Here is a 25139-nt window from a genome sequence, read left to right as displayed (position 1 = left end):
CACTTTTCAACAAAAGAAGAAACAAATGCAAGACTTGATTCTTTTTTTATAAAGAATTCCTTATCTTGCCAAATGGATTCACATGCAACTGGACACCAAATTAGAAAGATAGGAGACATGATAAACTCCTCCTTTCTTACTCCTGACTCCCAATTTGTCACCAAGCCTTGTGATTCTCCTACCCAGTGTCTTCTCAATCTATCTATCTCTGTTCCATCCCAATTCAGGCTCTCATCACTTTTATTTTTAAAACTTGTAATACTACCATAGTCTCCTAACAGGCCCCCAGTCTCATCTCCCTCCATTTTTCTTCTCCTACCAATGACTTTCTACACTTGATTTTAGCCAAAAGGCCAAGAGGCGATTACCAATGACTTTCTTAAAAGCAAAAAGCGATCATGCCACTTCATCGGCATAAAATCTGTCAATGGCTTTCCACCGCTGTTAGGATACAGCTTGAACTCTTTGACCTACCACACAAAGTCTTTGATTATAGACTTTGACCCCAAATACTTGTAGTTCCAGAAAATGCCATGACTTTTGCTGGTTTCCTCCACCCTTTCCTTCCACACCCTTCAAATCTCAAAACAGACATAACCTCCTCCAGGAAGTTTTCCGTGATGCCCGCTGTCCCTGAAGTTAAATGCCCTTTGCTGTGTTCCCACAGCACCTCCGTAATAGTTCTCACTGCGCTGTACTGTAACTGTTGGTTTAGATGTCTAGGTCCTCCCTACCCTGACCTTCTAATTCGTCCATTTTTCTCTCAGCATGTGGTTTTGTACCTGGCACAGAGTAGGTCTTCAGAAGACATCTGGCGAATAAACGATTGAATAAAAGAAGCTTACTGCACTATGGTAGTCTTTAGAGAAAGAACATCTGGGCATCAGAGACCCCGGCACCTCGCTCCAGGGAGCCTTAGAACCTACCCTCAGGTGCACAGCCCACCCAGGTCCCGTCATTCTCCCCGCCGGCCTCTGGGGGCGCTGTGTGTCCGGCTCCCGCTGGCCGCCGCCGGAATTGGTCACGCCGGACGGAAGCTGGGGGGGCGGGGCCGGACGGAGCCTGGAAGGACCCCAGAGGAAAAGCGGAGTCCTTGTGGCTGTGCTGCCCCTCCCCTGGTCCCGGCGCGTCTGGAGGGGGCCCGGCCGGGGTGCTGCGAGGGCTCCGGGAGGTACGGAGCTGGGAGGCCACTGCGTCCGCGCCCCCTTAGGTGGCGGGCCTCTGTCTCCGATTCCCTCGGGGGGAAATCGGTGGCAGAAGCCCTCTGGCAGTCTCTCTTAGGGGTGTCCCTTAGTTGCGGGCTCCGCAGGCGGGAGGAAGGGTCTGTATCAGGATTTTACTTGACAGGTCTCTGTTTGGGACATCTCTCGGGAACACATCTGTTCTCTAGGGCAGTCTTGGTCGGGGGTTCCTTCTTGGAGGCCTGTGTTTGGGATGCCTTCGACGAGATCTCTCCCTGGGACCTCTTCGGAGAAGGGGTTTCTGCGTCTGAGCCTCCTCATACTGCTTTGTCAGTCCAAGGGCAGCACATATTTTCCCCTTTCCAAAGCCTTTTCCCTTAGATTCTTTCACTCTTTTCTTTCCTGTCTGATGTTCAAGCCATTGACTTGACTGGGAATTAGAATTAGTTGCTGTCCAGGTAAATCATACAAGAAGGCAAAATACTCTCCTTATTTGCTCACTCGCCCTACGAAGAGTGCCTTGAGACAGATCCACCCAGAACAGCATTCCTGTTTATTTCTCCATGGAGTCATCGGAAACTGAGCCAGCGCTCCCTTCAGCAACTGGTCTTCCACATCCTGTGCACAGAAGGGAGCCTGGGCAATGGCTCCTTTAAACCGGAGACTCTTCTCCCTTTATGGCAACATTTACCGACAGCCTGCCCTGAGCCAGTTACTGGCCCTGTACTGCTTATAACAAAGATGAATAAATTATAGCTCACTGTCCATTAGTGGACATAGACATATCATTCCAGTACACCCTGACCCTAGGAGGGGACAGACGTTACTCAACACCTGAGGCCGTGTATTCTGTGCAGATCATGGGCTCTCGATTACGGGAGATCTGCCCTGTTTTCATCCCACCTCACCAAGTATGCTTCTGCTTTTCAAGGTTGAAGGCTAAGCATGGGGAAGAGCTGCAAGGTAGTCGTGTGTGGCCAGGCATCTGTGGGCAAAACTTCAATCCTGGAGCAGCTTCTGTATGGGAACCATGTAGTAGGTGAGTGTTGGGGGTGGGGGAATGGTGGAACAAGTTGAAGAATAAGTAGGATTTGATCACAACATGAAAAGGCTAAAAGCTGCTGGTAGTGGTTATTACATCCCGCAGAGTAAAATCTGCATAATGATCCCAACCCTAACATATTGAAATCCAAAGAGAGGAAACCCAATACTTGAGACAGGGAGGAAAAGTTCTCAAGTCACACTTTTGCTTAGCATAGGATAAGCATGAGGTTAATGTCTGTTTCCTGCCCCCCCCCCCCACCAAGTCATCCAGTCCTGCTGGACTGTCCATCCCTGGCTCTCTCTCCTGGACCCCACATCCCCTTCTCTCTCGGGCTGGTTAAGCTCATTAGGATATACTCAGTCCCTCATATTTTCCATCTGCCTTCTCTCTACAAACAACTTTTCTCTTCATATTATCCCAGGTTCTGAGATGATTGAGACCCAGGAAGACATCTACGTGGGCTCCATTGAGACCGACCGGGGTGTGAGGGAGCAGGTGCGTTTCTATGACACCCGGGGGCTCCGAGATGGGGCTGAGCTGCCCCGGCACTGCTTCTCCTGCACTGACGGCTATGTCCTGGTCTACAGCACAGACAGCCGAGAGTCCTTTCAGCGTGTGGAGCTGCTCAAGAAGGAGATCGACAAATCCAAGGACAAGAAGGAGGTATGTACAGGGGTGGGGGACACTGGTGATGAGCAGGAGTGGACCCTGGGCTGGCTTTGGGGAGCTTGGCATGGCTCTGATTTTCACTCATATCCCAGGAGGTGGAGTGGGAGCCAGAGCGGGGATGGATGGAGGCCACAGGAGGCAGTCTTCCCCCTGGAGGCAGCCATGTGCTGAGGCAACTTGACCAGAGAGGCTTTCCTTTAGTTTCAGGGGTTCCTGACCTAACCCTAGAAGCCCCCACTAATCTTTCTTGAAGATGCTTCCTTGCTCTCAGCTGTGAAGGCCCTTCTGTTCCCGAATCCCCCTATAATCTGTAGGAATTTGGGGGATGCTCCCTTATCAGGTGTTTAGACAGACAGAGTGATTGCTTGTAATTGGGCAGGCATAGGAGATAGAGGGCTTGTAGGGGAACTCCTGGAGGGAGGATAAATGAGGCCAGAATTTCAGTGGAGGAAGGAGAGGACAAAGCAACCATCTCCCTCTCTCTAGTCATTGTTTCTGATCTAGGAAGAGGTGAAACATTAGCCAGTGAGACTTTTGCTCGTCTTAGGACTCCTAGGTAGATGTCTGCCGTCACACCCACGCCTGAGGTCCACGGTACAACCTCAGGTCTCTACTCTGTCCATCTTCCCAAGGTCACCATCGTGGTCCTGGGCAACAAGTGTGACCTGCAGGAGCAGCGGCGTGTCGACCCAGATGTGGCTCAGCACTGGGCCAAGTCCGAGAAGGTGAAGCTGTGGGAGGTGTCTGTGGCCGACCGCCGCTCCCTGCTGGAGCCCTTCGTCTACCTGGCCAGCAAGATGACCCAGCCCCAGAGCAAGTCTGCTTTTCCCCTCAGCCGCAAGAACAAGGGCAGCGGCTCCTTGGATGGCTGAAGAGCCGCCCTCCCTTCTCCACCCTCCCAGCCTCATTCCAGCTGCTGGGACTCTGGAAGATGTGTCCAGGGGTGGGGTTAGGCAAAGCTATCCTTCCCAGGCCAGGCAGCTGGGCTGTCCCAGGCTCAGGTCACTTTCGCTCCCTCTCAGCTCGGGGAAGTGCAGATAATCTAGGCTAGTCCCCCCCCCCCGCCCCCACAAGCCCCCTCCTGTCCAGCATTCATATCCCTGTGCTGCTGTGACCTGGGGCAGTTGTGGGTCAGTGTCCCCTACCACGTGCCCTGAGTGGGAAGCAGAGCTGCCATGCAGAAGTGCCCAGTCCAGGCTCTGGTTCCAGTTACGGGGTCCCCTCACCTGTGGGTTTCCTGCTAGGGACAGGCACACACACATGCACACACACTCACACTTACGGCACCAGCCTGGACTCTGGAGAAAGGCGTGTGTGTGTGTGTAGATGTGTGCACGCGTGCATGCGTATGCCTGCTGGAGTCCAGCTCTGACTGTCCTCTCCCTGGCTGGAAGAAGCCAGCTTCCTGGGAGGTGTAATTTTCTGCTTTCACTCTCCCCCACCCCCCCACCCAAGTTGTTTTGCTTCCTCTTCCTGCTCAGGGAGCTCATGGCCCCTGTTGGCTGAGATTGGATGGAGTGATGGCTGGGCTTCACCAGCTGGCTTTGGAAGCCTGCAAGGACTTTCCCCTCTCTGGGTTTCAGTTTTCTCATCTGTAAGGTGATGGGAGTTGCTTAGATGATCTTCTGGATCCTCTCCAGCCCTCAGATTTTATCATGCCTGTGGCTTGGGGCTGGCTCTTACTGTGCCCTTGGCTTCTCTCTCTTCAAGGTGCTATGCCTCCTGGCCCTGGAGGCTGAGACACTGCTCCCCCCAACCACCAGGGGGCAGGAGTGCAGCGGCCATCCAGTGTCCAGTCCGCGGACCTCACACCGGTGGGGCCTGATCTTCACCCCTTCCTGGGTTGTTTTCAGCTCAGAGCTGGACTTGTATTTATAAATTACTTGTGTTTTTCTGCCTGCTGCCATGGTGAAGATTGGACAAGGTGCTCCTCCAGCCCCTCCTTACCTCAGATGCCTGAACAGAACAAGGCAAACCAGTAGCAGCTTCTCAGGAGCTGACAGATCTGTTGGGACTCAGAAGGGTGGTTACACTTGTCACCCACAACTTCCCATGTCCACGTCATGCTCCTTGTGTGCACACCCAGCAGAGCTGAGACACGGGAGCCAGTGACCTCTAGTACATGCCCCTTCTCCCCAAGATGGGAGAGGTGAGTAGGGCAGCCCGCCCAAGGCTGGGTGAGTTGAGGTAGGGCATATACAGGCTCGGGCTTGAATTCATTTATTGATGCATTGGACACAATAAAATCACAACTGTTATCAAAAAGTTTCCCTCCCCTCCCCCCTTCTTGTCCTCCCATTGGAAACATCTAAAAAAAAAAAAAAAAAGAACAGATAACGGGTGGAGACTGGTAAAGTCCCATATTGTGGGGTGAAGGAGCAGAGCTGGGGGTGGGATGGAGGTTGTGACATTGACTTTGACAGCACGAAAATGGTTCTTGAGAGTATGTCATCCTGGATCCCAATGCTCAGCTTCACAGTGAGGGGGCTGGGTGCTGGCTGGAAGGAGGGGAAGCTGGATTTATTGTTAGGGACCAGTTTGGGGTGAGGAGCTAGAGGGGAAGGCTCTTTGGGAGCCTTGAGGTGGGAGGGGTTGTGTTTGCTGGGTCCGGAGTCTGAGACCCAGTGCTCCCACCACCCAGCTGGGGTTCATAAGGAACCGATGAAAGGCTGAGGAGAGAGCTTGTGTGGGGTTGATCACCTCTGTTAAAACTGGGCCCTGCCAGAAAATCACCCTCACCTACCCCTCTCCTAGCCACATCTTGTCAGAGCAGAGGAACCCCAAAAGCTTTCAGCCCCAGCCTCATCTTGACTTTGCCCCCCACTCGTCACTGCTCCCTTTCTCCTCTACAGTCTTCTTCCACTCCCCAGGGTCACCTTGTCCAGATGGCCTTGAACCCTCTCCAGCTTGAGACCCTGTGTGTCACTTCCAGTGATTCCCTGGAGAATCCAGTGAAGAGACGGCCTCCCTCGCAGGCTTGTCCCCAGGCTCAAAGTTAAGATTCCTGGGGCCTCTGGCCATGGGGGTATAGGTCTTGAGTCGGGGAGACGAGAGCACCATGGGGCTGGAGCTAGGATTTTGCATAGATATTTGGGATTTCTCAGTTTGCTCCCCATTAATGAGGCTGGGCAATGCAGGGGAAGCCAGCACTAGTCTGAGAAGGCTGGGAAAAGGAGCGTGGGGACGGAAGGTCCTTGGGCCAGGAGGGTAGTAGTGGACTCCCTAATCCAAACTGAGTAAAGGGCAGGTACCCTTGAAACTAGCCCAGCTCTTCTCAGATTGGACAGGAAGCCCTCAGCTGTAAAAGGCAATCTCCTGGGGAATGGAGGAAACCGGCATCTCAGGAAGAGGAGGCAGGGACAGCAACTGCTGGAAAATGGGCCCTGGCTCCCCCAGGAAGCCTAGTAGGGGGCGAAGACGATGGGCCCTGTGGCAGGGCGGACGGCTCCTGCCGGGGTACGAAACAGAGCTGGGCCCAGGATGGGAGCTGGAAAGAGGGTGGTAGCTGCTGCAGGGGCAGGCCGGAGGGCCAGGGGCCCCGGCAGGGCACAGATGGCGGCAGCCGCGGCGGGGATTGGGCTGGGCAGGAAGCGAGCCGCCAGTGTCTTGGTGAGTTGCTTCTGCAAGGCCAGTTTTGACTGCAGAGAGGAGAGAGAGGAATGGACACAGTCTGACCCAGGAAAATCCCACCCCTCCCGGGGTGCCATCCTTGGGCTTTCTGCTGCAGGAAAGACGTGCCTTTTAGGGTTCCAAACCTAAGTCCTCCCTTCCCACCCCCAAACACTCATTCCAAAGGGCTTTCTCTACCACCTGTCTTCCTGCCAGAGGAAGGAGGCTGTGGGGGGGGGGGGGCAGAGACGGTCTCTAGGAGATGCACACCCAACCCTCGCTCTTGACCCTGAGATTACTGTCTCGGCCCACCTCGCCGGAAATTCCTCAGGCAGATCCCAAGGTGGCCGGGAACCCCAGCCCAGCTCTCCCTCACCCCAGGCAGCCTTGGAGGGGGTATGAGGGGGTGGCTTCCTTCCTGCCCCTCCCCCAGTCCCCAGCTTGCCCTTCTGGCCCACCCTCTCCCTGCAGGCCCGGGGCCCAGCCCTGTTGCCTGAAGACAGATACCTTGAGGATACTCACAGCCAGCGCTGCATGTTTCTGCAGCTTGCTGTGCTGGCTGGACGGCTTGGGGGGCTTCCCAGCCAGGCGGTCTTTGTGCCTCCTGCTGCTCAGGTGCTAACGGACAGACAGACAGACTGGCAACAGGATGAGAAAGACCAAGAAACCCTCCCCGCCCACTACCCAATCATCCTCAACAAGCTAACCCTCCACCCATGAGCCACATGTGGGACATACGTTTATGGAATGTCACCCTGGGAAGGGGAAGTGGGATTTGGCCTATGCCCTCCAGGATCCCACTGTCCCTCCAGTCCTGAGCTCCTCTTCCTCTGCTGGCTCCCTCCCCGCACCCAGCACCAGTCCCACCCCCTCAGCCCTGCTCCAGCCCCAGCCCCAGTCGGCCTCTCTTCTCCCACCTGCTTGAGTTGGGTCTCTGAATTGACCTGGAGCTGACACAGAGCACAGTGAAAAGGGGGGCTGGGCCCCTGTCGGCCCCCCTGTCCCCCTGCCACTCTCTTGGCCTTGTGTCCAGCTCCCCGGGGCACTGGGCGGCCTCGGCCCCTTCGGGGAGCACCTCGTTGACCTTCCACCATCCACCGGTGCTTGGCTCCTGAGGGAGGAGGGAAGACAGCCCATCAGCTCCAAAGAGGGGCTGCAAGGACCATGAGAAACCCTCCGAACTAGGTGGGTCTTGCTGCCCTGCCAAGCCTGCAGGCTGCTCCGCAAGTGCTCCCCTGCACCTCAGCCCCCCAAGAGTTCTCGTCCCCACCTCCGCAAGGTCCTCCCAGCTTCCGTAGTTTCCACCAGCCACCCCCCGACCCCCAGGCCTTCTTGCAGAGGAACTGCCTGGCTTCCCGTTGCTCTCATCTCCTGCCTTCTGTCTGGGTCTTACCTAAGGACAGATGGAGGAGGTGTTTCTGGCCGCCTCCCAGGGATCCTTCGGTTCGTGCTGCCCGAGACTTGTCTTCCCAATTCTCCCGCCCCACACATCAGCTGGAGGACCCAGAATGTCCACCCAATCACAGCTGAACACAACACCTGTGTCACCAAGCCCTTGAGCAAAATGCCCAGGAACTCCAGCCTGCCTGCTGCTGGGGAGGGCTGTCTGCCTGCCACTCTCTTCCCCTAGACTCCAGCGCACTGACCTGTGTTATGAGCCTGAAGCTGGGAAGCAGAGTTCACGGTCACCTTGCACGTGGGGCAATAGAGGCGCCCCTTCTCGCTCCTGCTCTCCCCACTCACACCGCTTCCCACAGCAGCTGCTGCTGGCTCAGGCCCTGGTGCCTCTCTCCCAGGCTCTGGGGAGCAGAGTAGGCAAGAGGAAGAAGAGGAAGAGGAGGCAGCATCCAAGAGGTCTGAGTTGGCCGACTCTCTGGGTGTGGGGTCCGGAGTCAGCAGTGGCTGGAGTTGGGGGCCAGGAGGAGGGGCTTCAGGAACTGCTGGAGAGATGGAAGGCATCAGTTAAGAATCATCTTGAGACCATGATTTTAAGTAGTGATAAATTAAGGATGGCATGGCAGAGGGGAAGGGTCCCTGATGTAGGAATGAGCAGCAGTGAAATCCAGACTCCACTCTCTCACTAACTCACTGGGCCAACTTGGACCTCTTTGGGGCTTAACTTCCCATTTGAAAATATAAATTTGGACAGAGGGGTCTCAGAAAGCCCTCACAGCCTGGATACTCTAACCTAGAGTTATTAGCTAACTATTAAATAAGTGGAAGTCATAAAAAAGGTGCACTGCGATATTCATAGAGCACTATTCATAATAGCTTAAAGCTGGAGACTATCCAGGATGCCTGAGTGGCTCAGCTGGTTGAGCATCTGCCTTCAGCTCAGGTCATGATCTCAGGGTCCTGGGATCGAGCCCCGCATCCTGCTCCACACTTAGTGGGGAGTCTGCTTCTCCCTGTCCCTCTGCCCCTACCCCTCGCTCATGCTCTTTCTCTTTCTCTCAAATAAATAGAATCTTAAAAAAAAAAAAAAAAGACAAAACTGGAAATTATCCAAATGTTCACAATAGGAGAGTGGATTAAAAAAAAAAAAAAAAAAGTCATACGGTCACATGAGAGGGCACTACACGCAACACTGAAGAGGCCAGGCATCAAACCTCCTTACTACAGGATTCACCAAAACCAAGGGCAACTGATCAATGGCATGAAAAGTCAAGATCACTTAGGGGAGAGATGGACGTAGTTGACTAGTGTTGCCCCCAGACTCACGTCTGCCTGAAACCTCAGAATGTGATCTTATGTGGAACCAGTGTCTTCACAGATGTAAGTAGTTATGATGAGATCATAGTGGACTGGGGTGGGTCCTAATCCAATGACTGGTGTCCTTATAAGAAGACCATTTGGAAATAAAATAGGATAAAAACAGAGAGGGAGACAAACCGCAAGAGACTCTTACAGCAACAGGGTTGCTGGGGTGGGGGATGGGGTAACTAGGTGATGGCATTAAGCAGACGACCTGATATAATGAGCACTGGGTGCTCTATGCAAACGATGAATCACTAAGCTCTACCTAGAAATCAGTAATATGCAGTATGTTAACTAACTTGAATTTAAACAAAACAAGACCATGTGAAGACACAGAGACATGGGGAGAACGTGATGTGAAGACAGAGGCAGAGTGGCCAGCAACCACCAGAAGCTAGATGAGAAGCATGGGATGGATTCTCCATCTGAGGCCCCACGAAGGAACCAACCCTGTCAACACCTTGATTTCAAACTTCTCATCTCCAGAACGGTGAGAAAATAAATGTCTGTTCTTTTCAGTCACCCACTGTGTGGTCATTCACTGTGGTAGTCCTGAGAAGCTAACACAACAAGGCAGTGACTGCGGGGGGGTGGGGCGGACAACTAGGAGGGCTTCAGGGTGCTGATGCCATGTTTCTTGATCTCAGTATATTCAGACTAGGAAGGCTCACAACACTTGTGATGTATGCCTTTTTCTGTATGTATGGGCTACCCCAACCTTGGCAAAAATAATAACCAGAAATCTCCCAACCCCATACCAGAAACCAGAATTGGATTGGGGAGTGGGGAGGGGAAGGAGGAGAGTTCAGGACTGGGGGCGCCTGGGTGACTCAGTCATCAAGCATCTGTCTTCAGCTCAGGTCATGATCCCAGGGTCCCAGGGATCGAATCCCGCATCAGGCTCACTGCTCAGCAGGAAGCCTGCTTCTCCCTCTCCCACTCCCCCTGCTTGTGTTTCCTCTCTCGCTGTGTCTCTCTTTGTCAAATAAACAAATAAGATCTTAAAAAAAAAAAAAAAAAAAGAGAGTTCAGAACTGACCTTTACTCTGTGGCTCTCCAGGGGATCCACTGGTTGGAGTCAGGGTTGGGGACACCAGCTCCCCATCCCGGGCCAGGGTTTGTGGCCTCTGCTTGCTCTTGGCAGCTTCAACAGCCTTGAGTTTTCTGGCGTGTTTGTGGCCTTTGTAATGTGCTTCAGCTTGGTTCTGGGGAGTGGAGGGCTTGGGGTCACCATTTATTTGCTGAGTCTGCATGCCCCCCTCCATGAGCTGGCACTGAGCAGGGGGCGGGTCAGAGGGGGCAGGGCCCCAGCCAGACAAGAGGGCAGTCCTTGTCATCATAGCATGCGTGTGGCCCTGAGGTTTACAGAATTCCTTCTCATACCTGAGCCCCCACGCAAACAGCCTCTGGCTTTAAATTCTGCCTCAGCCACTCATTAGCTGTGCGTCTCTGGGCAAGTCGCCTCACCTCTCTGAGCCTCAGTTTGCTGACTCGTAAACTTTGTGACAATACTGACCTCACAGGGTTGTGGGAATTAAAAAGAACATGAAAGGCACCTGGGTGGCTCAGCAGGTTAAGCAGCTGACTCCTGATTTGGGCTCAGGTCATGAACTCAGGGTTGGGCTCCAGGCTCAGCCTAGAGTCTGCTTGAGGTCCTTCCTCCCTTTGCCCCTCCCCCTGCTCTCTCTCTCTCTCAAATAAATAAATAAAATCTTTTTTAAAAATGAAAAAAAAAATAAAAATAAGCAGCACACGAATGACAAGGGCCTAGTACATACAGCAGGTGCTCAACAGATGTTAGTTACCAAGTTCATAAATGCACAAATGGAGAAAATTGAGCAGTTCTCATACTTGGGGTATGTACACCCTGAAAATTCATCCCTATGTTCATTTTTTTCCAGCAAATCATTTTTGAGCATTTGCTCTTTGCCAGGGGCCCAGCATGGAGAAGACATGGTCCCTCCCTCAGAGTGAAGTCTTTCTGTCGATCTCTTGCAAGACTCATCTAACCCAAAAACCTGGAGGGAGCCCCTGAATCTGGCCTGTTGGTGTCCTACCTCCTTCAACCAGGGGTCCCTGCTTATTACTCCCAAGTGTAGGAAAGACGGGCCCCTATGGCCCCTCCCTAGACCCTTTCACCAGAGCAGATCTCCCAAGACCCAGAATCATCCAGACAGAAGGTAAATATTCCCTGGGAGGCCAGGATGAGGCTTCTCCACCATCTGGGGGTAGGCTGTAGTAAAAAGTATGTGGGCCTTGGGGTCAGTTAGGCCTGGGTTCAAATCCCAGCTCTGCTACTCACTAGCTGTGTGGCCTCAGGCAAGTCACTTAACCTCTCTGAGGTTGTTTCTTTACGTGGAAAGTGGGGATGATAATAGCACTTCTCTCCATCTCACGAAGTATCAGGAGAACTAATTAAGATGATGGGAATGGACATATTCAACACATCAATTCTCCTGTGTTTTAAGAGCTCAGCTCCAGACCAGGAACTGATAGGAGCTCTTGGGACCCAGAGCAGAAAAAGGCAGTCTTTTCTCTCGCAGAAGGATCCAGAACACAGGAGAGAAGCAAAGCGGAGGGAAATGGAGACTCCAGGGCCATTAGAGATAAGGCAGAGGAATTTGGAAAAAGGAGAAGACAGGATGGGTGAGGGACTGGGAGCATGTCTTCTGGGACTTGTTCCATCCCAGGGACGGAAACATGGATCCCTGTCCCTTTGCCAGAAAAGTCTCTGGCACCCCAGTGTCCAGGCCTCTCCCTGCCCAGTCCCCTCCCCAGCCTGTTTCCACTACTCCCTCTCACCGATGAGTTGAACCTCAGGTGACAGATGTTACAGGAAATGAAGAGCTTCTTCTTCAGAGGGGAGGGGACCCCAAACGTGTGGCTGATGACAGCTTTCTGGATCGGGTCCATCTGTGAAGAAGGTGGGAGGGCACAATGCTGGGGTCGGCTGTGAAGGGGAGGCGATACAAAATGCCAAAAACTAATGCCTATCGAGGAGGGCAGGCATCCAGACATAGGAAGAACTTTCCCATCCTTGTGGCTAGGAGACACAAAAGAAACAGTCTCCTCCCTGGCTGACTTAATCTGTTCGCAGGGGCTTCAGCGTGAAGGGAGAGGGGAACAGCCAGGGAGAAACACTGCCATGTCCCAGTGATCACCTTGGCATCTCCTGCTGCCCCTCTGGTCTCTGTTTTTTTTTTTTTTTTTTTTTTTTCCTTATTCACAAGAATCACAACTATTGGGACAGAGTTGGGGGCAGGGAGAAGCAGGGACAGGACAAAGAGTCTCTCTGTTGGAAATCCTCTGCCATAACCCAGCCTTGTGCCGGGCCTGTGGGCTGGGGGAGAGAAGGCTTATCTTTTCAGCTCTGCCACTGTCACAGGGCCTGAGTGGGGGAGTGAGGGCATGGCCAGAGCAGGGGCGGGAAGGGGCAGGTGGCAGCATGTGGAGACCAGACGGTTCCCTGAGTTGTAGGATTATTATTATTTTTTGTATATTAATTTGTGTAGGTTTCCCCCCCCCTTCCTTATTTTAACTTTTTTCTCCTTCTATAAATCCAAGCCGTTGTGTTCTCTTTTCTCAGGGGCTGCTTTTTGGACCAAAAGCAGTTGTCTGGGCTTGCTTATCAAGAGGAACTTTCTACACCTTCCTGAGAGAAGAGAACAGAGGCTTTGGGAGAAAAGCATGGGTTCAGAAACTCCCCAGGGAACAGAACGAGGTTCTAACCCTCACCTAACAGCACCTGGGGCTGGGTGCAGACAGGGGCCAGGAGCACGGCCTACAGGGTCCCAGCGGTGCAGGCAAGAGAAGATATACCTGCTCCCAAGGGACTGTGTGCATGGTGCCTCAGCAAGTGACAGAGGGACCCAAAGAACAGGGACCCCCCCCAAATGGCTCAGGCTCTCATGGACCTCTGTGTGACCCTGGAGGTTAGAGAGAAAGGGGCTCCTCAGGATAACTGAGGCTGAGTTTCCCACCATCTTGTTAGGATGGGCTGGGGGCTCCTTAATGATGACCTTTGATGTTTCAGAATTAAAGAAAGGGGGGTACTTCTTATAGCGAAGTGAAATTCGTGCTCCCTGCACTTGTCATTCACACACACGCACACTTGGAAATACACAGACACAGAGCACAGAGGCCAACAGGCAAGTGCGAATCCCAGAGCCATGCAAAAAGACTCAGACCCACAGGAGTACCAATGGCACGCTTCACAGACACACAATCACCCAACCCACCCCCCCCACACACACACTAAGAGGTCAGACACACACCAAGCACCTACAGAGTCGACACAAAGACACAAAACATCTCTCAGAGACAGGCACATACATTAATTACATACAGTCATTAAGGCGCAAAGAATTGTTTACAAATACACACATATCCAACACATCCACAACCATAAGTAACACACAAAGACCCACAGAGTCATAAATTAAAACAGAAGGGCACACCCCCAATGCACACAGAAATACACAGATCATCCACAGACATCCCTCTACAAAAACTCAAAGTGTGACCTCTGGGCCACAGGCCCAGCATCATTACCAGGGGAGGGGGTGACCCCATCCTCGCTCCTTGTCCCCAGGGGTCCCTGTTTTGGGAGTGCCTAGTCACTCTTGGGGATGTTGCTCCTACTTATACCCAACTTCTAAGAGCCAACCCTCTGTGTCCACCTTCCCTGCCCACCCCGGACTCGGCTGCATGCCCCCACCCACCAGCCCAGCCCGTACCGTGCTGAAGTTGGGGGTGAGACTGAGCGGGGCAGCGCCATTGAAGTGGAAGGCGAGCAAGTGCTTGAAGTCCAGCGGGGGCTGCAGAGGCCTGGCAGGCAGGGGCAGGGAGGCCAGCAGGGGGCTGGGGGCACTGGAGGCTGGGCCTGCTGCGGGAGGAAGAAGGGCAGGGTCTGAAATGGGGAGCCACAGGGCTCACAGCGACCTCCACAGCCAGAACAAGAGGTTGATGGGCTTCTTGGGTGTGGGGCCGGGGCAGAAACCGTCTCCCTCTTCACAAAGCAGTACTGGGTAAGCCCTGGGCACTCCCAGTCCATTTCTGTGCCTCTCCTCTACACAATGGGGGTGAGGGGAAGGAGCAGGGAGACCACAGTTCTCAGCTCCCAGTCCCCTAGGATGCACTTCCCCTCGCCTCCAGAGGCAGCCCTGAAGACCCCCAATGGATCCTCAATGGACCCCAGCAGAGAATCAGGCCAAGGGAGGGGACAGAGGAGTACACACACACACACACACACACACACACACACACACACCACCACCACCACACGAACCACCACCACCACCACCACCATGGAGACCATGTGCTGTACCGGGTTTCCTTTTATTGCAAGTTAAACCCACACCTGGGAGGCCTGGGAAAAGGCCAGCCCTCTCCCCTCTCACTAACTGCCCCTCTCCTGATCCCTACATCATTCACAGCAGGGACTGACAGAGAGGACAGGAAACCTGTTGGAATCTGAAGGGATGTGTTCCCCTAGCTCTGGTGAGACCCCAACTCCTCCCGGGAGGCAAAAAGCACTCCAACCCCTGGGTCAGGCCAGAGTTGGCCAGTCCAGCCCTGTGGTTTTACAGTCTTTGGTCTTAAAGGTCTGAGGCAAGGGCAGGGGAAGGCTAGGAACTCTGGGGAGCAACCAGACTCTGAGAAAGAAAAGAATTAGAAATAAATCCAGTCCATGGGGACTTTTCTGGACCCTGTCACTGCAAAACTGTAAGAAGTCCTTTTAGATTTTTTTGTTGTTGTTGTTAACAATATACAAGGTAGGTTTATTTTACATTTATAGAGGTATATGTCTATATACACAGCCGTATACAGAAGAGCCTCAGGCAGCCTATCCATGGGCACCACTACCTCCTTTGAACTGGTAGCTTGTGCACAGAGACGTTGGTGTGCTGTGTGTCAAAACCAAGGAAGTCATCTGCTCTCTAGTTCTATCTGAACAGAAGAGATGCTGCCAGGAGGGGAGCTAACAGCCACCACCCCCATCTCCTTTCCCTCAGTCACAAAGCAGTACTGGGTAAGCCCTGTACTCAGTCCCTCAATTCCTGAGACCCAGTCCTCTTCTCTCCCTCCAGCAAAGACTCCTCAGTTTTTCTCGGGCCCAAATCTGTGCTGGGTCCAGAGGGAACAAGGTGAGCTACTCCTCACCAAACTCTGACAAGGACAGGAGCAATATTGAGGGAGCCCCCAAACCTAGCATCTCTGCAGGCTCTCCCAGCTCCCATCTCCATGCAGCCCTTCCTCCACAGCCCACTGGGCAGGGTTAGTACTCAGCAGAGGAAGCCCCGGGCAGGTGGGTGGAAGGCCACAGGCGGTCAGCTGGGTTGCCGCGGGGTCAAATCCGCCTCGGGGCCCTAGAGTGCGGACCCCAGGCTGGCGGGGCAGAGAGAAGGCGGCCGCCCTCACGTGAGCTGCTACCCCAGCAGCCCCTCCGCCCACCCACTCTCCAAGAACTCCACGGCCAGCGCAAAGTCAAACTCGTGCAGCGGTGGCCCATCCACGGCAATCTTCATCGCGGGGCCGCCCCGGCCCTCCCCGGCCCCGCTCTGCCCCCACCACCGCAGCTCCCGGCTGCGGCCCACCTTGTCCAGTAGGCCGGCGCCCGCGGGCAGCGCCAAGGCCAGGGCGGCCAGGGCTGCGAAGTCCGGGAAGAGCTCGTGCAGCTCAGAGCGCGCGCACGCCAGCTTGGCACACAGGGCCCGCGGGCCCAGCCGCCCCAGGCTGCACACCACGCGCTTGAAGAGCGCGAAGTCGCCCAACGCCCGCTGGCGCACCACAGCGGGAGCAAAGGTGCGCAGCAGTACCCGCAGCGCTCCCTCGCCGTGCGCACCCAGCTCTTCGGGGGCCTGCGGGTAGCCGCGCGGGTCGAAGATCGCCGCGAAGGCGGCCACGGCGTCCAGCGAGGGCCCGGGATAGGAGTCCCCCAACCCCTTCCGCATGGAGTCCAAGAAGGCCCCCCGCAGCCGTTCCAAGCCCCGCACGGCAGCTTCGGAGTAGCCGACCAGCTCCACGCCGCGGTAGGTGCAGCGCCCGCCGCCCAAGTCAGGGCCCGAGGAAGCCAACTCCTGCAGGAAGCCCTGGAGGCGCGCCCCACCCGAGCTGCGCTGTGCTTGGAGGGAGGCCGCAGCCGCCATCACCAGGGGCTGCAGCAAGGCCAAGTCCGGCTCTTCTGGCTGCAGGACAAGGGCGAGCTTCTGCAAGGTGGGCAGAGTATCCAGCAGCAGGTGGGTGAAGGCCACGAAGGTGAACTGGCGCAGGGCGAGGGCCAGTGCCCTAGCTGTAGGGGAGGCGGGGGCAGAGGCCTCCAGGGTGGGCACCAGGCAAGGCCAAGCCTCAGCCACTGCTTCCACGATAGGCAGCAAGGACGCCCAGGGCACTGGCCGTGGTCCTGCCAAGTCAATAGCTGCCAGGTCCAGGGCCGCCCGGAGCTCGGGGACCGTGCGGGAACTGGGGCCACCATGGAGGCGGAATAGGGCATCCAGCACGCTTTCATATTCACTTAGGTAGGCAGGGGGCTCGGGATCTGTCCGGCCGGGGAGGCAGTGTAGCTCCGTGAGCAGTGGGCAGGCGGCGCGCAGTTGTGGGCCCACATGCCCAAGGCGGTCCCCGGGGAGGCTCGAGCTGAGCCAGGCCAGCTTGGGTGCAGACACGCCGAAGGCCTGCAGGATGTCCAGGAGTTGGCCAGCGGTGGCCTCACCCTCCTGTAGTTCCACACTGCCCAGGAAGGTGGTAGCCGGCTGGCCATCACAGGGGGACACCGAAGTGGCAAACAAGGCCAGACTGTGGGACTCAGGCCAGTCCCTGGTCTCATCCAACACCAGCCCCACATACGGGGATGCCTTCAGGCGCTGGCAGGCCTCTGTGTGCAAGACACTGGCAATGGCCACCTGGGACAGCCAGGGAGAGAAAGGGAGGGACAGAGTTAGGCTTGTCCTGAGCAGGGGAGGTAGCAGTACATAAGACAGAAAGGGGATAGGCCTCGGGGACAACAAACCTGTCCTGGCATGGCTGATTACTGGCTGTGTGACCTTGGGCAAGTCATTTCACCTCTCCGAGCCTCAGTTTCCTCAGCTCTGAAATCAGGCTACTACCTGCCTCTCAGCTCCTTAAAAGGTTGTTGTCAGGGGCATCTGGGTGGCTCAGTGGGTTAAAGCCTCTGCCTTCGGCTCAGGTCATGATCCCAGGGTCCTGGGATCGAGCCCCACATCGGGCTCTCTGCTCAGCAGGGAGCCTGCTTCTGCCCCCTCTCTGCCTGCTTGTGATTTCTGTCAAATAAATAAATAAAATCTTAAAAAAAAAAAAAGGGTTGTTGACAATTAAAAATGTAAATTTTTGTAGCTATGCTTATAAGTGTAAAAATGCTTGAGGAACCATAAAAATTCTGTAGTGTTCTGTGTGCGTTTCTACAGCATTGCCCCAGGCCTTATTCCTGGGGATCTCCCTTCACTCTGCTGCTCGGGGATTAACTGATAGACATTGTTCCCTCCCAGTTACACAGAGCCCCAACTGTGTGCTCTGTCATCTCTCTGCAGGATGAGACCTAACTCCTGCACCCTCATACCAGTCTCTAGGACTCACACACCTGGTGCCTAGGACAGAGCAGCAACTTGCATGCCCGAGAGGCCTTGTGGGTGGTACTGGGGTTGACCTGGGCCAGGGATACACCAAAGGGAATGGAGAAGCCATGGGTCTAGTCTTCATGCCCTGAGAGCACAGGGACCTAGCTTTTCAGGAGTCACAAATCCACATTTTTATATGTAATCTCTGGGGTTTTTTTGTTTGTTTGTTAAATTGGAAACTAATTGACGTTTTCCAAAAACACTGTGAAAATCAACAAAATATGTCTGTGGGCCAATCAAGCCCCCAGGCTACCCAGCTTGCAAACTCTGGCCTCAGCCCTCAGGGAAAGCCCCATGCCCCTCCCCGGGGACAGGGCCAGCTCTGGCCTCTTTGTGGCCATGCCCCCAGCAGCTGGCCCAGGCCCTGGCCCAGAGCACACCTCAGTGAAAGATTCTGCTGGGTAAAGGCATGAAGCTCTCGGGCTGCTGCCTGGGGACCTGGCATGCTGGCTCTCTGCCCAGACAGCTTGATGTCCTCCCTTCTCATGCCCTCCCCCACACCTCTGGCTGCCACCCACCTGCATGTCCCTCACCCTCCTGGGGCTGTAGCAGTCGCTGTGCTCTGTGCCCAGCAGGACCTGGCACAGGTTGAACCTCTGCAGCTCGAGGAGGGCAGAGCAGCGGTCATCGGGCACGTCCTCCTTGGCCATGCAGTACACCGTGGTCAGCATGGCCACTTTGGCCGGGTCCACCTCTGCCTTGATGCCCCTGGAGGTGGGGGGGGTCTCCAGGTCCAAGTAGGCCCCTCCTCCCTCGGCTTGGCCCTCCAAAGTGGGCTGGCCCCGGTTGAAGGCCAGAGCCTGGCGGTGGGCCCCCGAGGTCACGTGGCGCAGCAGGGCATGGCGCTGGAAGTTGTCTGTCCCCACGGTGAAGGCGTTCTCGGCTTTGCCGTGCTTGTTCCGCACTAGGGCTTGGCGGCACTCGAGGCAAAACATCAGCTTCCGCTCGTAGTCGAAGTCCAGCCAGGGAAACTCCTCTTTCCAGTGCTCGTTGAAGTAACGCTTGCACTTCTTGTTGGAGTTGGAGGCCTCTCCAGCGGGTTTCTTCCCTGGGGGAACCATTCCTGCTCCAGGGGCAGGGCGCCCCCAACTCCCACCCAAGCGCTCTGGCCCCCAGCCTCCCCCTACACACAGCGACACCTCCTTATCAATGGAAGTTGGTGGGGAAGGCACGCCAGGCTAATGGGGACCATCCATCTAACTTAGCTGGGAAAGTTTATGCCCGCTCTGCCGGTGGAGACTGGAGATGAAAGAGACAAGGGAGAGGTGTTAGGAGGTCCACCGTGGGTTCATGCTGCCCACAGAGCACTCCCCAGCTGATGGGTGGATGACTCCTAACGGAGAAGGGCTACTGGGAATGGGTGGGGTCATGCAAAGAGCCATAGAATGTCATCCAAAAGTTGGGGAGACCAGGGGACCCACACTAAGGGTCTCCCTCCATCCAGGACAAGGCACTGATGAGCTTTGATGGTTGAAACATGTCAGAACTCAGCTCTGGAAAGACTGGCACCATCTGTGCAACCATGTTTTATAGGTGGGGGCACGGTGTCCAGGCAACAGCGGTGCTCAGGGCTCCTGAATAATCTGTGACTGAGCCAGGATACGACCTTGACTCCTCATTCAAGGGATGGCCAGTCTCTCTGGTCCACATCCTTTATTTCATTGGAATGAAGTTAGCACAAAGCTGAACTCCCAGAGCCACAGGGCCAAAGGATGGCATTTGTTTTTGCCAGACCTGCCTTCCCTAAACCTACACATGGGTGTACACACACACACACACACACAAACGCACCCTGACGGTGTGCTTCTGGGAAGGGAAGCTCAGAAGAGGGGGTGGGTCCCAGACCGAAGGAGCTAACTGGCTGCCCGTACCTTGCTCACTCTTCCACCACCCCAGGAATGAGCCTACGTGAGCCGGTCAGGACCAGAGGCTATGTCCAGCCAATGGCCAAAACCAGCCAGCTTTACCTCCTTATTATCTCTCAACCCCGTTCCCTAGATGCCTACTTGGGGCCACAGCAATATCTACCCTTTGCCAAGTGTGAACTGCACCAGCCTTGTGCTACGGACTTTGCAGTAACTCCAGGAGAAGACCCAAGATCGCTGTGGCAAGTACTCTGAGGGTGGTACCCTCCTCATTTTGGAGAGGAGGAAACCAAGGCTGGAGGACCTTAAGTGACTTACCCAAGGTTCCATGAGCAGAAAGGGGCCAAGGCAGAGTTAGATGTACGTCCAGGGGCACTTGGGTGGCTCCGTTGGTTAAGTATCTGCCTTGGCTCAGGTCATGATCCCAGAGTCCTGGGATCGAGCCTCATATCGGGCTCCCTGCTCAGTGAGGAGTCAGCTTCTCCCTCTCCCTCTGCTCCCACCACCCACTCATGCTCAGTTTCTCTCTCTGATAAAAAAAAATAAAATCTTAAAAAAAAAAAAAAAGGTCCTGATAAGAAAATGAAGTCTTTAAAAAAAATAAAAAGGAGAAGAAGAAGAAAGAAAGAAAAAGATCCTACATCCACTTGACCCCAAAGGCCACGCTGAGACTGGCCTGCACTGTCTCACTTGGATTAGGCACCTGCCTCCACCTCGGCAGTCACGCCCCCAAATTCATCCCTCGCTCAGCATCCAGAAAGCGAGCTCACACGCAGGTCACTCCTTTGCTTCCCCCTTTTCACTGCCATTCTAAGTGGTTGCCAGAACCTACACACCTTCCCACGAGCCAGGTCCTCCCCAACTTCCCGCTGCTCCTGGCTGCCCAGGCAGCTCCAAAGGCAAAGGCTCACCATCCCCCCCCCCGCCCCCCCCCCCCCCCCCCGCCGCCCCCGCACCCACCCAGCTGTTACTCTGCTCCTGCTTTCATCCTCTGTGCCTGGAATTTCCTATCCCTCCTCCCTAATTCCCATGCATTCCAGGAGAGCAGCTCTGCATCCTCTCAGCCCCGGGAGGATCCCCCAGCAGGGGCTAATGCCTGTCTTCTAGCCTCCCGTAATTCCCTGGGTGTGGGTCTTGGTAATGCAATATGGTAAACTCAGGGGTTCTCTAACTCCGCACTTGGTTCCTAGAAGGCCAAGATTATATCTGTTCATTTGGGGATCCCTAAACCCCCACCCCCACCCCAGAGGGCTCGGCATGCAGATACCCTTGAGCAAAATTTGTTAAGAAGATGGAAGGATTGAGAAAGAACTTCCTGTTTCTAAGGCTATTGGTTAGATGACGGGGCTCTGAGAAAGCAGTGATTGTCTTTACCTCCTGATGTGCCCAGTACGCCTCATGGAACCTAGCACTTGGTGGATAAGTCCAACAAGGGCAGATGCACAGAATTCCAGGGGCAGCCTGTTCAGTTCAAGAGAAGGTGCTTCCTATTGCTCCGTGCAGTGGAACTCATCAGTCCTCTTTTCTTAGACACTCAGTGGCACTTGGGACGGCTCGTCCCACACTCCATGAAGCAAGCATTTCTCCTGGCTTCCAAGACCCTATGTACCCTGGTCTTCCTTTCCCCCATCAGCACCCCTCCACCTCTGAAGCCATCTCCTCCTCCTCTTCCTAACCTAAAACTGTCCCCCAAATTCAGAAACATGTCTGCTGGTCACCCTGAAATAGACCACCCCAGCCTGAGCCACCCCTCTGGCTGCCACATCTCTCCATCCAGCTACTTTCCTGGATGGAAAGTTCTAGATGGAACTGTCGATCTGTTGGTGCAGATATGCTCCTCTCATAGTTGTCCCCAGCTCAGGAAATACCCACTCTCCTACCCAGATGCTCTGGCCAAGACGATGCCCCTCCAGCCCCTGCTCTCTTCCACATCCTGGACCTTGTCTACCCACAGGTGCTATCAGTTCCCCCTCCAAAATCTGCCGTAACTTCTCTCTTCTCTCCATGCTGCTGCCACCAGCCTCATCCAGGGCACCTGGACTTGCCTGGACTTCAGCAGTCACTTCCTGATGGCACTCTGGGTTTCCATTCTTATGCTTCTCTGAGCCATCTGGACCAATAGCAGCTGGAGTGGGCTTTTGAAAACATACTGCTTAAAACCCCTCTGTGACTGCTTGTTCTCTGAGGCTAGTGCCAGGATCCCTTTCAAGGTCTGCCAAATGCCCAGGCACTGCTGACCTCCTCACCTGTGCCTCTCTCCCCTCCCATCTACATCAGCCCTCCCTCAGTTCCTCTAGAATGTGAGGTTCCTGTCCCCAGGGCCTTTGCACATGCTGTACCTTCTTCCATAATGTCTCCACCTCCTCTCAATACTTTGCCTATTTCACTTCCCCCCTCTTCTAAGAGACTTCTCTATCCCTTCCCAGGAGGTCCCTTTCTTTTCTGTCACTACTTCCTGTCAGCTTCCTCGACTGTACTCCTCACAGTTTACAAATTTGCTTATTTTCTCTGCATTTCTTTTTTTAAAGATTTTATTTATTTTATTTGACAGACAGAGATTACAAGTAGGCAGAGAGGCAGGCAGAGAGAGAGGGGAGGAAGCAGGCTCCCTGCTGAGCAAAGAGCCCGATGCGGGGCTCGGTCCCAGGACCCTGGGATCATGACCCAAGTGGAAGGCAGAGGCTTTAACCCACTGAGCCACCCAGGAGCCCCTTTCTCTGCATTTCTATTGCATAGTGCTCGCTTGCTTTCTCCTCCTCCTTTTCCCTCTCTCTCAAGAATGCAAGTTTCCTGAGGGCAGGAAAGTTTACTACTTGTTCACATCTGAACCCCATGGAAGGGAACGTTGCCTGGCACCCAGCTCCACAGGATTTGGGGAGTGAGTGAATAAGGAACCACCAGCTTTCAGGCAGAGAGAACAATGGAGTGGGGCCTTGGGCACCTGTTGGATGGCTAAAACAGCTGCCTTTGACCTCCTTACCTCCCAAGATCCCATGATGCTGCGACCCTTTGTAGCCCACCACCCAAAGGATCTTCAAATGGGAAGGAGGAGCAAGTCCAAGGCGGTACCCTTTGAAAGTCTGTCAACTCCTTTCTATATACCTAGACACTGGCTATCTTGCCCCATTCTGCAGATGAATAAAAGTACTATAAGCCCCAGGATGTTTCCGATAAAAGAATCAAAGAGTAGGTAGGGAGCATGCATGGGAAGATGGACTCTGAAACTGCACGGTCAGATATGGGAGCGAGTAACCACATGCGGCTGTTTGTAATTAGTCAGGATTAGAAAAACATTTTTGAATTCCTCAGTCTCACTGGCCACATTTCCAGTTCGTGATAGCCACATGTGGCTACCAGCTATTGTATGAAACGGCCCAGAGAGAGACCATTTACTTCATCCCAAAAAGTTCTACTGGACCACCCTGCTCTAAAATCACGCAGCCAAAATCACTGACTTTCCTACACCTCCACCTGGGGTGTAAATAAGACGTGACTCTGTGACGGAGGCTGACCAGGGCGGTCCACCTGTCAGACCCAGGTCCCTCACACCTCTCTGCACCCTGGCCACCTGGACCTGAGCTGCCACAGCTTGTGGGGCCCCTGGGGTGACTGTGTATTGATCTGTGGTCCCCACTCCACCCTGGCTGGTCAGCCTCAAACATAGGACGTATGGGGCCCCAGGATGACGGTCCTCAGCCTCCTCCCCTGGCCCCTTTGGGCCCTTTTCCTTCTGGAGCCCCTAGGGGGAATCCACGCTCCGGGGTGGAGGATGGGTGAAGTGGGGGATCCCTGCTCCACCGGGACCAGGACACAGAGGGCTGGGGAACTTCCTCTGGGGGGCGCGTGGTGGGGGCACCCTCCAAGGTCCTGGAGGCTCCCCCCGCCCCCGCGGTGCTGCCCCGCCCGCAGGGCCCCCACCCATCGCCCGCCACCCCCTGGCCGGAAGCTCCGGGAGGGGGCGCCCCGCCCGGCCTGGGCAACGCGCCTGCCGCACACACTCACGGAGACTCGGGAGCCACCATCTTGCCCGGTGGACGCTCTGGCCACGGTCTCCTTGGGCTCTACTGAGCGACAGCAGCCACTAGCGGTAACCGGGGCGAAGAGGCGCCAGCAGCCCGTGAGGGACCGGGCGGCAGGCTGGGCAGCGGGCAGGGCAGCGGCGCCCTGGGGTGCACCTGCTGTAGCCATTCACCCGCCCCGCACCCTCGGCAGGCACGTGCGGTGGGGGGGGGCGCGGGGGGGCGGTGACGGAGGTGAGACCGCCTTAAGCGTGTCCCGCTGGGCGGGAGAGACAGGATCATTCATTCATCAGGGGCACCTGCCAGTTCCTAGAAGAGCTCCCAGGTGAGAGCCAAACAGGTATAGGGAGGCGCCAGCAAAATGCTGTGGGATCGCAGAGGAGCAGGCGGAGCGCCGACAGTCTGCAGGGAGAGCCTATAAGGTTTCACTGCAGGATAAGTGAAGTTTTACCAGGCATCCCAGGCCTGGCCCTGCAACCGTCGGAAGTTGAAAGTACAGTGCAGGTTCACAAAGGTCAAGGCAGAGTGGAGGGATGGAGGGGTGGGGGTGCTGCCTGCTGCTGGAAGGCTCTATCTACAGTGAATACTGGGGAGTTTGACCTTCTGGGCTGGTGAGGGACCTCAGGAGAGGGGTTGGAGGGGTTCCCTGTGTGGGTTCCCAGGAGTGGGGGGGAGAAGATGGAGGAATTGGAGTTGTGGCAGACCATCCCTCCCAGACCTGGAGTCCAGAGGCCTGCGTTGGGGCTCCAGTGACATGGTATCTGAGGCCTTGGGCTGGACACTTACCTCTAAACCTCAGTTTCCCCCATCTGTGAAATGGGAATTACAGCTGGGGGAGGAGGAAAAGGCAGGGCAGGGATGGATCTGAGGAACAAATGAGCCAGGTGTGGAGGCTATTTGAAGAGGAGATGCTGGGAGCACTTGGTGATTTGGTCTCCCCTTCCCATCAAGTCACCCAGAAATGACTTCTAGCTGTGCCCTTCCCCCCACCACTGGGTGTACTTTTCTCCCACATGAGACCTAGGGCACACGTTGATTTGAGGTCAGGACCTCCCCAGTGGCTTCTGGGAACTCTCCCAGCACCCTTCACACAGCACGGCTCTGTGCCACCCACTGTCTGCCACTGACATTCACCGTGAACCCTGGCCCCCCCAGCTGCTGGGATGATGCGTGAGTCATGGCACATGCATACACATGTGACCGCTGGCTTGTGGGTACACTCAAATGAAGGGAGACACTGCAGACCCACGACCTGCCCCGGGAGGATACCGCACAGCCTGGCACCCACAAAAGGGTCAGCTATGGGTGGGGGGGAGCATCTATTGTGATGGCATTTTGTAGCAGAACACCCTGGCTAAGTC

The 25139-nt window shown here is 55.1% G+C and overlaps 2 protein-coding genes across 15 annotated transcripts in view; one reads left to right on the top strand and one right to left on the bottom strand.

Moving 5' to 3' along the window:
- The first annotated feature begins 1014 nt into the window (after positions 1 to 1014).
- On the top strand, positions 1015 to 5160 carry NKIRAS2 (NFKB inhibitor interacting Ras like 2). Its single transcript, XM_059147845.1, has 4 exons — positions 1015 to 1171; positions 2113 to 2220; positions 2648 to 2889; positions 3528 to 5160. Exons 2-4 carry the CDS (start codon positions 2127 to 2129, stop codon positions 3765 to 3767), a joined length of 576 nt encoding a protein of 191 aa, XP_059003828.1. The 5' UTR covers positions 1015 to 1171; positions 2113 to 2126; the 3' UTR covers positions 3768 to 5160.
- A 36-nt stretch (positions 5161 to 5196) lies between these two features.
- The window catches only part of LOC131815827 (uncharacterized protein C17orf113), a 52013-nt gene continuing 32070 nt past the window's right edge, over positions 5197 to 25139 (bottom strand). The window contains exons 1-8 of one of the 14 annotated variants that reach the window (XM_059147843.1): positions 23762 to 23963; positions 13998 to 14146; positions 12064 to 12211; positions 10301 to 10466; positions 8151 to 8444; positions 7422 to 7615; positions 7012 to 7122; positions 5197 to 6533 (exon numbers count right to left, since the gene is read on the bottom strand). In XM_059147843.1, the coding sequence (XP_059003826.1) occupies positions 6297 to 6533; positions 7012 to 7122; positions 7422 to 7615; positions 8151 to 8444; positions 10301 to 10466; positions 12064 to 12211; positions 13998 to 14146; positions 23762 to 23947 (1485 nt within the window). In that variant the 5' untranslated portion in view covers positions 23948 to 23963 and the 3' untranslated portion in view covers positions 5197 to 6296. Of the gene's footprint in view, positions 6534 to 7011; positions 7123 to 7421; positions 7616 to 8150; positions 8445 to 10300; positions 10467 to 12063; positions 12212 to 13997; positions 14147 to 15310; positions 17163 to 18412; positions 19134 to 20077; positions 20285 to 23761; positions 23964 to 25139 lie in introns of those variants that run through there. The other 13 variants (XM_059147844.1, XR_009347864.1, XM_059147838.1 and 10 more) reach the window with 13 other exon arrangements.

This window comes from Mustela lutreola, chromosome 15 (assembly GCF_030435805.1).
Source record: "Mustela lutreola isolate mMusLut2 chromosome 15, mMusLut2.pri, whole genome shotgun sequence".
NCBI lineage: Eukaryota > Metazoa > Chordata > Mammalia > Carnivora > Mustelidae > Mustela > Mustela lutreola.
The sequence above is the reverse complement of the archived record's forward strand: the minus strand, read 5'-3'. Positions and strand labels throughout refer to the sequence as shown.